The sequence below is a fragment of the Ochotona princeps genome, chromosome 2, assembly GCF_030435755.1.
Source record: "Ochotona princeps isolate mOchPri1 chromosome 2, mOchPri1.hap1, whole genome shotgun sequence".
NCBI classification, from domain to species: domain Eukaryota; kingdom Metazoa; phylum Chordata; class Mammalia; order Lagomorpha; family Ochotonidae; genus Ochotona; species Ochotona princeps.
The window spans coordinates 105,388,261-105,401,075 of NC_080833.1; the positions used below are offsets into that span (position 1 = coordinate 105,388,261).

At 44.4% G+C, this 12,815-nt stretch overlaps 1 protein-coding gene across 3 annotated transcripts; it reads right to left on the minus strand.

The window, feature by feature from the left end:
- Positions 1-1,881: 1,881 nt before the first annotated feature.
- Positions 1,882-12,815, minus strand: CTSK (cathepsin K). 3 transcript variants are annotated; one of them, XM_058660211.1, is made up of 8 exons: positions 11,773-12,815; positions 9,385-9,505; positions 8,804-8,926; positions 8,567-8,722; positions 7,420-7,638; positions 4,142-4,307; positions 3,807-3,912; positions 1,882-2,615 (listed from the first exon to the last, which is right to left on the minus strand). In XM_058660211.1, the coding sequence occupies exons 2-8, from the start codon at positions 9,502-9,504 to the stop codon at positions 2,516-2,518; spliced, it is 990 nt and encodes a 329-aa protein (XP_058516194.1). In that variant the 5' UTR covers position 9,505; positions 11,773-12,815; the 3' UTR covers positions 1,882-2,515. The 3 variants fall into 3 exon arrangements, with proteins under 3 accessions (XP_058516194.1, XP_058516193.1, XP_004588921.2); XM_058660210.1 differs by having other exon boundaries at positions 11,459-12,815; XM_004588864.3 differs by lacking the exon at positions 11,773-12,815 and having other exon boundaries at positions 9,385-9,694.

A 12,815-nucleotide genomic window follows, 5' to 3' on the forward strand; every position in this document is an offset into this window, starting at 1 on the left:
CTTTAAAAAAATAAGAAATAAAAAATTGGACTATAGGGAAAGCAAAAAAAAAAAAAAAAGCTTCATGAAGCTGCACTAATTACATGTGATACTAGTCAAGTACATATTGATGGACTAGAACCATAAACCGAGAAATAAATCCAAAATACATTTAGGAATAGTCAATCTGTTGCTGTCATATACAAACAAAAATAAATCTTTCTAGGCAGAAGGGGAAAAATCCCTATCAAAGTAACAGAACTCCTTGTAGATGTGCCTGCTGACAGTTCAGATGTCCCCCTAACTGGTCTGTCCTTTCAAATTTCAACAGAAAGTACTCTTGTAGGAGCAGGTGTTTGGCCTAGCAGATAAGACCACAGTGAAATGCCCGGGGCCCATTCTTTCCTGCTAATCCGGACTCTGCCAGCAGCAGTGACGGCTCACATGGTTTGGCTTTTGCCACCCACTAGGGAGACCTCAACCAAGTTGCTGGCTCCTGACCGTGACCCAACCAACATGACCATTTGTGGAGTCCATGAGCAGGTGGAACTCTCTGCTCTGTTTTTCTCTCTTAAATACATAAAAATGTTACATGTGTGATTATTGAATGCACATACTCTTGTGTGCCTGCACATGTTAGTACACTACTTGTTGCAGTGGAATACTGTTTCCTACCTTCTCCATTTGCCAAACTCACCTTTAAGTAAACTGGTGATTGAGAGCCAACAGGGTGCGTGCAATGCTTCCTAAATGTTGTTTCACTCCAATCTCTTATGTCTTCATTTTGTTTTTGATTTTTTTGTTCATTCTTTATTCCACCACCAGAGGAGCATTGCTAAAAAGAGATCTGAATATGCCTTCTTTCTGGTCAAAAATATCTGATACCTATGAAATACTTGTATGTCTATAAAGGATGAGTTTCTCGGGATATACTAGGCAATCAAGGCCCATCAAGACTCACTTCCAACCTGCTCTTCTCAGCTCCACCCTGTAGGTCTTGAACTCTTCAGTGGGCCACCGGATCACACAGTTCTTTATTTTTTTTTAAAAAGATTCATTTTATTTTTATTGCAAAGTCAGATATACAGAGAGGAGGAGAGACAGAGAGGAAGATCTTACGTCCATTGATTCACTACACTCCCCAAATGGCCACAGCGGCCGGTGCTGAGCCAATCCTAAGCCAGGAGCCAGGAACCTCCTCTAGGTCTCCTACATGGGGGCAGGGTCCCAAGGCTTTGGGCTGTTCTCAACTGCTTTCCCAGGCCACAAGCGGGGAGCTGGATGGGAAGCAGGGCTGCCGGGATTAGAACTGGCACCCATATGAGATCCTGGCGTGTTCAGGGCAAGGACTTTAGTCTCTAGGCCACTGCGGCGGGCCCTGACCATACAGTTTTGTATATTTGTTCAGCTAGAACCTGCAGACAGATATGTTTATTCTCTGCCTATTAAGAACTTTCAAAGCACTATTAATGTAGAAATTCTGTTAAGAATCAACGGAGGGGTAGGTGCCATGGCACAGCAAGTTAAGCCTTCACCTATGGCGCCAGCATCCCATACGGCTGCTGATTCGAGTCCTAGAGGCTCTACTCCCGATCCTACTCCCTGCTAATAATGCACTTGGGAAAGTAGCAGAGGGTGACCCAAGTCCTTGGGCCCCTGCACTCACATAGAAGACTTGAAAAGAAGTCCCTGGCTCCTGGTTTTGTCTTGGCTCAGCTCTAGCCATTGCTGCTATTGGGAAAACAAACCAATAGACAGAAGATCTCTCTCTCTCTCCTTTTCTCTGTAAATCTGCCTTTCAAACAGAGTAAATAAAATCTTAACAAAAGAAAAAGAATGTACAAATACACAAATTGGGACGAACTCTTTATGTTTCTCCAAGCAGAAGACTAGCACATCAAGTACTGAGAACAAAGTTTATTCATCTTTCTGCACAGTGACCAGCACAGTGTCCAACACAAAATGAACATGTACGCTACTTAATAAATTGTAGAAAGAGATAAATAGTTTATTTCAAAAATGAAACAAAGGAAAAAGAACACACATTTTTCATTTTTACACCTTATAAACTTAGAGACAAATAAATTTGTGAATCAGAGTGGAGAATACAGAGATCTCTAACTACGTTAAAAAGAAGGAAACTGGAAATGCTGAGATCAGGTCAGTGTGTGACTGGCGGTGGCGAAGGCCCACCAGGCCCAGGGACTGAGAGCACAGCCTTCCTGGGGATCTCTAGCCTCTATTTGCACATCAGCCTCAAGATAACATGGGTCAGCATGTGGGCACCTCTCTTAAACTGAAGAGCGCACACTTGTTAGGGAAATTCCTGCCGTAGCCACAAAGAAAAAAGCTGTGAGTGCAGAGAAGGAAACCAACAGGAGTCTCACTTCATGCATAAACAAATGGGGAGAGTGAGCGGTAACAGCATTTCTACTTCAAGAATGGCCTGGCGGCTCCCTGTGAGGAAGGGTCACGAAGCTACATTGCTGAGCCGTGGGAGAGCAGGACGGGCTTGGATGGGCTTGGCTGGCTGGAATCACATCTTAGGGAAGCTGGCCAGGCTGGCAATGCCACAGGCGTTGTTCTTATTCCGAGCCATGAGGATATAGCCTTTGTTTCCCCAGCTTTCTCCCCAGCTGTAAGACCAATCAAGAGAAATCCTTAGTCCCCTCAGTTTAGTTATTCATTAAAACACTGAGCATGTGTTACGCACTGATGGTCTGCAAAAATGAGTAAGATGGTTTTTACTGTTAAAGAGTTCAACATCAAGAAACAGAGAAGACATGATGCCACAGGTCTCAAAAGTGGGAGACTGTTTGATGGAAAAGGAAAGAACATGCGAGCTCAGCCCAAGGGCGGGGGAGAATTTCGATCCGTGGAAATGGGCTAGGAAATGGAAAATAAGAGCAGGAAAGCATGGGCCATGTGTTAGGATCACATGGCCGAAAAGCAGGTTGCCTGACAGGCACAGCAGCAGATGTGTCTGGAAAGGTAGAATGTCGTAAGGTTCAATTATCCTTAGTACAAAGTCAAAGAGTTTGTGTTTTACTTTGTGGCTCAATTGCAGTGGAAGAGTCAGTGAACGTTTTTTTGGGTAAAAGAACCATATGAGCAGAGTTGTAGTTTGAGAAAATTAACCTTAGAAATGTACGAGCACAGAACGATAAGGCAGTAGAGGCAGAAGTTGATGTTTCTGATTTGGGAGTAAACCCCTCAGAGACGGAAGAAACACTGAGAGTGGATGAACTACCAGGGAAATGTGTGAACACACTGTAAGATGGGAGCTGAAGAAAGGAGTGGTCTATAGGCAGGGTATTTGAAAAGCTCATGAAGAAGTATTATAAAAAAAAAAAAAACTATGAGAAAATTATGCCATGGATTTCAAAAAAATGTTTACAAGGAATAAACATTTTTTCCATGAAGTTTTTCCATCTTTCCATGAAGTTTCTGGAGTTCCCTCATTTATCTTCCTATATTGTTTGCATCAGATTTTGGTCCTTTTTCCTCAAACAGCAAATTCTCCAGTTACCTAACACTCCGAAGTGCCCACTGGTTCTCTGAGCAAACTGATGCCATAGCTGCTTAACTGATTCTCAGTGGGTTATGAGGTCACGGAAGGCAGACCTCTGCTTATCTATTCCTGTAAGGAACTAAGCATCCTGCACATGTGGCAGGTGCCTAACACAGTCACTGAGTCTGGCCCTAAATGTCAGCTTCACAATTAGGAGCTTCTCACTGGGATGCCTATGACACAGAAAGGAATACCAGGAAGCTGGAGGTAAGCTTGAATGTGATGTGAGTCATACAATGTGCAGTCCCATCGTTACCTGTTTTTAATTATCCAGTGCTTGGTTCCCTTCTGGATGCCATATCCCACTGCCAAAACCGCGTGGTTCACGTTATCACTATTGCAGTTCTCATCATAGTACACACCTAGGACACAGACAGTGAAGATGAAGTTCTCTGCCGTGCCGCGGCTGCCCGGTAGACACCTCTCAGTCAGGAGGGTCTACGACAGAGATGCCCTGCCCCATGGCAGCCATGGACTTCTTCCTGGCAGATCCAGTGTGAGTATGAAAACAGACCACTGGAAAGGCTCAGGCCCTTGGAGAAGTCACCAAGCCCACATCACCTACGACAGGGATCTCTAACAACTTCTTACCTTTACTGTAAAACTGGAAAGAGGTCAGACTTGCGTCAATGGCCACAGAAATGGGTCCCACTCGAGCCACTGCCCTTTTTAGGGCTTTCTCATTTCCCTCAGGGATCTCTCGGTACCCTCTGCACTTAGCTGCCTTGCCAGTTGGATTGTACATACAACTTTCATCCTGGAAGAAACAGGTTGCAAAAGGACTAGGACAAAGCTACAGGCAGAGAGTTCATTAGTGAGAAATCCAACCAATGTTTGGAGTAATATTGAACAAACGGCAGTGGCAGCAAGCTGGAACCTAGAGAGAGTTGGTCTTTCTCACTGCAAGTGGCTTACAGACATATATCAAAGAAGGCAAGCTGTTTGGCTTTCAAAAGAGAAAACAGCTGTATTTCCTCAGAGTACAAAAAGAACTCTGAATCACATTTTTCAAAGTGCCCAAACCGTCTTCTGGCCATGAGCTGCTGCATGTGTGCCTCTGTGTACACACACAGCAAGTGCCACACATGGAAGCCAAGACAAGGCTAGGGCGGGTGAGGAGGAGGTCCTAAGCCATTGGTACTTGGACCAAGGAAAGCAAAGTTCTTTGGTGAGGGCGCAGTTCCGGTCAGACACTGTGCTCTCATCCTAGGTAAATATAAAATCAAGTAACATGACACGAAAACACACTTATAACTAACCATTTGGCCTGTGAACTACCCCACCCTCAACACTAAGTTTAGCAGGTCTGGTTAACAATGTGTGTCACTGGCAAACTGCAATTACAGACGCTAACGTCAGTTTCTACCAGGTTGGCACACTTTTTTTTGGCATTCATTTTCCTACAGATTACTACTTCAAAAACCCTAAAATTGTATCAACAAGAATATATATTTTTAAGAGATTTGTTTTGTTTTGTTTTGCTTTTAAAGATTTATTTTCACTCTAAAGCCAGATATATATATAGAGAGAGAGAGAGAGAAGGAGAGACAGAGAGGAATATCCCCCATCTGATGATTCACTCCCCAAATAACCGCAACGGTTGGAGCTGCGCTGATCCAAAGCCAGGAGCCAGGAGCTCTTCCAAGTCTCCCATGTGGCTGCAGTGTCCTAAGGCTCTGGGCCATCCCCAACTGCTTTCCCAGGCCACAAGCAGGGAGCTGGATGGGAAGCAGGGCTGCTGGGATTAGAACTGCTATCCATATGGGATCTCAACACGTTCAAGGCGAGGACTTCAGCTGCTAGGCCACCATGCCGATCTCAGAGTGCATTATTAAATATAAGTGGTAAGGACAGCACTTGGCATAATCATCTAAGATAACAGCTTTTTTTAAAAAAGATTTATTTATTTTTATTGGAAAGGCAGATTTACATATAGAAAGAGAGACAGAGAAAGACTGTCCATCTGCTGGTTTACTCTCCAAGTGGCCTCTCAAGCTGAGCTGATCCAAAGCAAGGAGCCAGGAGCTTCTTCCAGGTCTCCCTTGCCACTGCAGGGTCCTAACGCTTTGGGCTGTCCTATTCTGCCTTCTCAGGCCACAAGCAGGGAGCTGGGTGGGAAGTGGAGCAGCTGGGACAGGAACCAGCACCCATGGATCCCGGCACTTGCAAGGTGAGGATTTAAAACCAAGCCATTGTGCCGGGTCCATAAAATTATGTTTTTCTATTGACTTAACGATTTCTCAAGAGCCATTTTTGTTTTGTTTTGTTTTGTTTTCTTAGATTCATTCATTTTTTTTTAGGGCAGATTACAGAGAAAAGAGAGAGAAAGAGAACTTCCATCTTCTGGTTCACTCTCCAGATAGCTCCAAAAGCCAGTTGAGCTGATTTAAAGCCAGGAGCTTCTTTCAGGTCTCCCATGTGGGAGCAGGGACCCAAAGACCTCAGCCATCTGTTTTCTCAGGCTGTAAGCAGGGAGCTGGGTCCGAAGTAGAGCAGCTGGGACTCGAACTGGTCCCCATATGGGATGCCTGTGTTGCAGGCAGCTTTACCCATTATGCCTTGGACAGTCACAGCCATGTGGACATCTGAGCAGTAAATCAATAAACTAGAGTGTTCACAAGCTCTTACCCTTTACATCCCAAAACAGACAGAGACAGAAAGACAGAGACAGGACATTTCTTCTGGGGATAACTTTGTGGCACAGTGGGTTGAGCTGTCCTGTCACCAGCACATCATAGCAGGGTCCTGACTGCTCCATTTTTGAACCCTTCCTGATCTAGCTAACTGGATGCTGATTTGAGTCCCAGCTGCTCTGCTTTCCATCCAGCTCCCTACTATGCACCCAGGAAATCAACCAAAGACGACTCAAGTGCTTGGGCCCATGCCAGCCATAAGAGAGACCAGTATGGAGCGCCTGGCCCCCTGGCTTTAAGCCAGTGACAGAGATAATTATTTTTTATTACTCAAACTTGCTATCCCTGTTCCAACAGCTCCTGTTACAAAGGTATATATTAACTCAATCTCAGTGTAGATACATAAAATACACAATATATTTTTTAAAACTTCAGATTATTTCCTTTTGAGAGGACGAAGATCTGCTTCTTGTTATTAAAAGATCATGGAGGAGGCCTGGAGTTGTGGCATAGCAGCTGTGATATTAGCATTGATATAGCATCGAGTCCCAATGGCTCCACTTCCAATTCAGCTCCCTGCTTGTGGCCTGGGAGACCAGTAGATGATGACTCAAAGCCTTAGGCCCCTGCACCCACATAGGAGTCCTGGAAGAGGCTCCTGGCTCCAGGCTTTGGTCTGGCCCAACCTTGGCCAGCAATAATAGCCATTTGTGGAGTGAATTGCTATACAGATGAGCTCTCTCTCTCAAACGTTCAAATAAATAAATAAATCTAAAAAGGGGGGGAGGATCAAGTGGGTTTAAAAAAAGAGGAAGTGGGTTAATCTTTTATCTCTAAAATTGCAATATGAGGTAGCATTTTTTTTGTTGTTTCATACATGTTAGGATGTTATCTTCCCTATTGCTTAAATGTTGCACAAACCCACACTGAGACCACTTAAATTTGAGCCTCATGATTCAAAAAAATAGTGTGATGGGTCTGAAGGTTTGCTAAAGGAGTGGAGTGTTTGGTGGAAGAATATACAGACTTGCAAACGCTTCATTCTAAGGCCGAGAGGGGAACAAGAATCATGGTAGCCTAACTCTCCCAATTCCCTCAGATGATGTAGCTCAGCCAATCCAGAGGGCAGGCTAGGGTAATAGAAAACAAGGATTCTAGAACTGTTTCCGCACCAAACATGAAGGTAGGGAAGAAGGTGTGCTCCTGAGCCACAGGCCTGCGTGGGGGTGGTCTCACCTGTCCCACGTACGGGTAGGCGTCTTCTGAGTCAATGCCCCGGTTCCTCTGCACATACTGGAAGGCGTTGGTCATGTAGCCTCCTCCACAGCCGTCATTCTCAGACACACAGTCCACCAGGTTCTGGGGACTCAGATTTAAGAGTTTGCCAGTTTTCTTCTTGAGCTGGCCCTCCAGGGCACCCACAGAGCTAAAAGCCCAACAGGAACCGCACTGACCCTGAGAGGCACACAGAGAGCACTGTGGGTCATTACTGGTCACACTCTCTACAGGAAATCCAACACAGCTGATAAATTCTAGCACAAGCGTTACCTGTGTTGTGACGCCTCCCAGCTTGCTTTCATTGAACACGTGGGGTTTGCATGGTTCTGTTGCTATCCCTGCGACTGCTAATGGTTACCGCCATTGGTACCAGCAGCCTTAGTAAAGCAGAGTTGAGCCAAAAGTCACTTGGGCAGCAATTCAGCTGGGTTATCTAACCCATTAGCTATGTGACCTTGAACAAACTACTAAAATTTCCTTCTGCTTCCTTTTCCGTAATAGGATACATTTTAGTGGGGTTGCTATGAAAAGTAAATAACTTCTAAACTAAAGAACTTATAAATTCCTAACATATAATATCCTCTCCAAACAGTACTATTATTATGCTTAGGTGGCTAGATTATAGATTTTGTTTATCTTTCCTATGCTTTCTATTGTGTAAGATCACCACAACAGGGCTTATGTTGAAGTCATCTTGAATCTATCAGCACTGTAACGGCAGGGTGCAGAGGGAGGGGCAGAGTCAGAGCAGGGTGGCGGGGAGGGCTGTGGCATTTTCACATGGGTTAAGAATGTAAGATTGTAAAAACATTTTTGGAAAGGATATGTGACATATCAATTCTAACTGCAGGATTTGTTTTGCTTAAATATTTGCACAGTGCACAAAAATGTGTACACCAAAGTGTTTATTGCAATATTTATAATAAGGAAAAATGAGAAACAAGTCAAATGCATAAAAACAAGAGATGGATAATGAAATTTGTTATATTCTCTCAGCATTAGGAGACACACTGCCATCCCTTGCACCACAATGCCGGGTAACTTCCCGGCTTAAGAACAAAAAGGCAGAAAAAGGAAGAAGCCACACTACATTTGATGAGGGTACCTGGTTTTTTACAGGAGTGACGTATCCCTTCTTCCGATAGTCCACGGAGTCTGGGGCTCTACCTTCCCAGTCAGGGATGTAAAGGGTGTCATTACTGCGTGAACGAGAGGGGGGTGCTTTGAACCCAGTCATCTTCTGAACCACTTCTTCACTGGTCTGAGAAAGAATCAGCCAAGTTATCCTTGGGGAACTATGGTCCAAAACAACACCCCCGTAAGGAGTCAAAGATCCACTCACCATGTCCCCCAAGTGGTTCATGGCCAGTTCGTATGTATGCACACCCAGAGAGGCTTCAAGGTTATGGATAGAAATATGCTTCAGGTTTTTTTCCCAAATTAAGCGTCGAGAGATTTCATCCACCTAAACGGAGTATAGTCAGTACTTGCACAGACTGTATGCAAAGTGATGCATATAATATTACTATGGAGGCTTTTAGACATAAAACTCAGAATTATAAAGATTTTACAATCAAGTTGGAAAGCTAACTATGGATTATTAAAAATCATGCAAACAGACACAAATAATTCAACATAAAGATCTGGGAAGACATAGAAAAATCGCCTATATATTAAAAGCACTCTTGAGAAGCCTTCCTCAAAGAGAAATACAAGACAGCTAACAAGCCAAGGAAAAACAGGTCTTGGCTAGTGGTTAGCTGAGGCACAGCAATGAAAATCCTACGTTAGGCTGTTAGGCAATGGGGTGAGTTTGCTTAGCTGAAGTACTTTCTTCGTCTTAAAGAAGGGAGTTTGGAAGCTAAGACTTGAGATCTCAGGCCACAGCCCTGCTGTCATGCTTCCCTTTGGGTCCCCAGGCACCTTGCTGTTATACTGTTTGCTGTAGGTCTTCTTCCATAGCTCCCATTGCGTATCCAGTAGCTCCTCAGGATGTAGAGCAAAACTCACAAGCGGTAGCAGCAGAATCCTGAGACCCCACATCCTGAAAAGGGGAGAATTATGAGAGTCTTGGATTGCACGACCTTGCTAAGGATCAGGAAACATCTGAAGCAGCATTTCCAGAAAAGTGACTCTTCGCCTTTTAGGAGTCACTGCCTTCTTTGAGAAACTAATATTCATCTCCCTTAAAAGAAAAATCCAGGCACCACACAGTAGTTTTAGAAGATATGTGAACCCATGGGCCCGGCGGCATGGCCTAGCGGCTAAAGTCCTCGCCTTGAAAGCCCCGGGATCCCATATGGGCACCGGTTCTAATCCTGGCAGCTCCACTTCCCATCCAGCTCCCTGCTTGTGGCCTGGGAAAGCAGTTGAGGACAGCCCAAGGCTTTGGGACCCTGCACCCTCGTGGGAGACCCGGAAGAGGTTCCTGGTTCCCGGCTTCGGATAGGCGCGCATCGGCCCGTTGTGGCTCACTTGGGGAGTGAATCATCGGACGGAAGATCTTCCTCTCTGTCTCTCCTCCTCTGTGTATATCTGGCTGTAATAAAATGAATAAATCTTTAAAAAAAAAGAAGAAGATATGTGAACCCAAAGAACCCTTTCCTCTGCACCATGAAGCAGAGGGAAACTTGGCTTTGGGAGAAAAGCAGCAAACGGAGGGTGGATTTCACATGTGAAAACAAACAGCAACAGGGAAACACTAGCCCTGTTTGGAATACTGGCACGTTGGGTTCCAAGTATTTCGACGGTGGGGAAAGGCAACCAGCACTCAGCATTCGCACCATCTGCAATAATCACCTGGGTCCTCTAGGGTCCTTGGCAGGCGTGGACATGGACAAGGTGGGGGTGGGTTAGAGAACACGCAAAGGAGACGCTCCCAGCTGTTTTGCTTCCTGATTAAGTCCTCAAGGCATTCTTTTCCTTTTTGCTTGATTCTGATATTTTTCTAGCCCTTGCCAGGAGAGGTAAAATGAACTATACAAGAAATTTTCACCAAGTTCCCGAAAACGTGAATGGTGAAATAAATCATATGTGGTCTTTCAGTTACATTAAAATAGACATTTTAATTCCATGTCTCCTTGAACTATTTAAAGTCCCTTGTATTTCCCATTATCTGTGTTCACTGTCTCCTCACTCTAACTTCCCTTCTTCCTCCTTTCTCGTCTCTGCCTGCCTTAGGCAGGAAACTGTGCTAATTTCAACCAGATGCTGCGGGTAGAGAAGTTTTGTTTCTTTTTCCAGCAATGACAAAAAAAAAAAAAAAGAAGAAGAAGAAGAAATGAAAAAAAGAAGCCCTCTGTGGCTGCCTCCTACAAGACGTTTCAATCAAGGTTTGTTGAGTCTGTCGAGTGAAAAGCAATGTTCTATGAATAAATTCACAGCTTCTCAGAAGCTGACTCATTTCTTGCCCTGGACTGCTTCATTGTACGTTTTCCATTTTAACAAGGTGCAGTCTGCAGCAAGTCCCAGGACTTACCCAATTCTGAATTTATAGTTCTTTTTATGTAATCTTTGCAGACTTTGCAGGACAATGGCAGAACTTGGGAGATTTCTGAGTGGCGAGCACCAAGTTAGCACCCCAGACACTCCTCCTCTCCCCCCACCTCCTGAACTAACTCTGAATCCGTGAGGCAAAAGCAGAAAACTGCCGGAGGTGCTACTACTGAGAGCAGGCAAAGGAGTCTCTATACTCTCAATCATGCCCGTATTCATAAACTCACACAAAGAATCTTAAGATTCTAGGCACATCTGGCTAGGAAATAATTGAAGAAAGGCATCTGTTTCCTAAATCTTTTTTTTTTCAGATTTATTTATTGTTATTGCAAAGTCAGATATACAGAGAGGAGGAGAGACAGAGGAAGATAAAGGCATCTGTTTTCACCTGCACAGCCTGCAACTTATTCCAATTCCCCAACATTAAATTTTTAATACTCCCAAAATCAAGAATTAGCAAGACAAAGGAGCTAAATAATTGAGGAAGTTGAAAAATTCTTACCTTCTGAAGGAAATCTACGTGGCTCCTTTCAGCTAGGAGTGTGCCGAATGTGGGCGGACGACTGGGGTGCTAGATTTATTCCATCAAGATTGCGGAAGTCAGTTCCAGCAGTTGGCTGGAAAATTTGGATAAGGTCGGGAGGCGGGGATAGGAGCGCTGAGAAGGGGTGTCGGGAAGGAAGGAGGCAGTGGGTTTGTGCAGTGCCTGTGTGTGTGTGCAGCTTTATGTGTCAGGTTGGAGAGTATCTGGTTTCACATGACTGTCTTTAGAGGAACAAAAAAGACCACAACACACATTACTGAGTTGGAACTTACCTTCTTCTGTGACAGAGAAATGGAAGGACTTAAGAACACTGAAGGACGCAATCTTGTTCTCTCCCATCCTTCCTCTTTAATATCCTTCATTATAATATTGAGGGGTTACAATCTTTTCCTACTCATTTCCTGTTATGATCCACCTCCATGACATTTGATTCTCTCACCTCTGGGATAAAGGAATTAAACACAAAAGGCTAGGAAAGAGTAATAAAAAGGAAACCACAGCTTCCAAAATTATAGTTTGTGAAGCTGTAAATTTGTCATCACTTCCAGAAAGGGAACTAGTTGCCTAGCCTGGTATTGCTGAGGGCGTGCATGCCCAGAAAGTCCAGATGAAACTGGTCCTAAAAGTAATCAAAACCAACATTCCTGGCTTGTGACAGCACTGCAGTCAGAGCCCTGGGTTCTGATGGATCCACATGTGACTCTGCTGCTAACACTCTCAGATGTCGGGATGCCTGATGAGCATTATGCCTCAACTGTTAAAATCCCCCGTCTATGTCCAGTCACATGAGTGTCTCCAAATAATTTCCTAACACACAGCATGTGACAGATCATAAGCATCTGTTCAGTCATCAAATCACATCCGTAAACTCCCTTTTCTTCCATAAACAGATATGCAGAAAGAGGGAAAGAAGGTCACTGGGATAGAAAGGTAATTATATATGGGGTTTGGATTTCAGTTTCTAACTGGATTCGACACGCAGAGCCTTAAAGAAGACAGGATTAGATCTCTGGACCTTCAGTCGCTAATTAACCACTTGGTCCTTCAAGGAAAACCAGCTCTAGGACTGGACAAACTTTCCCATCTTTAACTCCAGAACAGGATCTAAGCAAGGAAAGGCATCCATCATGTATCCTAGGGCCTTCAAGTTCCAACTCTACCCTCCCCCTTCTGCATGAACTGGGTAACCCCCACCCCCAACCTTGTGATCAGGATGTTTTTACTCAGAATGCGTCAGGATCAGGAGGACAAGTGAGGAGGAGTGATTAGAACTCTCATTTCTGATTCCTGCAACTAAAAATCACAAATGTGGTTT

Coding starts and splice junctions, on each gene's coding strand:
- CTSK (XM_058660211.1), bottom strand. CDS start 9,504: ATGTGGGGTCTCAGGATTCTGCTGCTACCGCTTGTGAGTTTTGCTCTA. Junction 3,913..4,141: donor TTTCCAGTTTTACAGTAAAG/GTAAGAAGTTGT, acceptor TCTGTGTCCTAG/GTGTGTACTATGATGAGAAC. Junction 2,616..3,806: donor CACTGGATAATTAAAAACAG/GTAACGATGGGA, acceptor TTGGTCTTACAG/CTGGGGAGAAAGCTGGGGAA.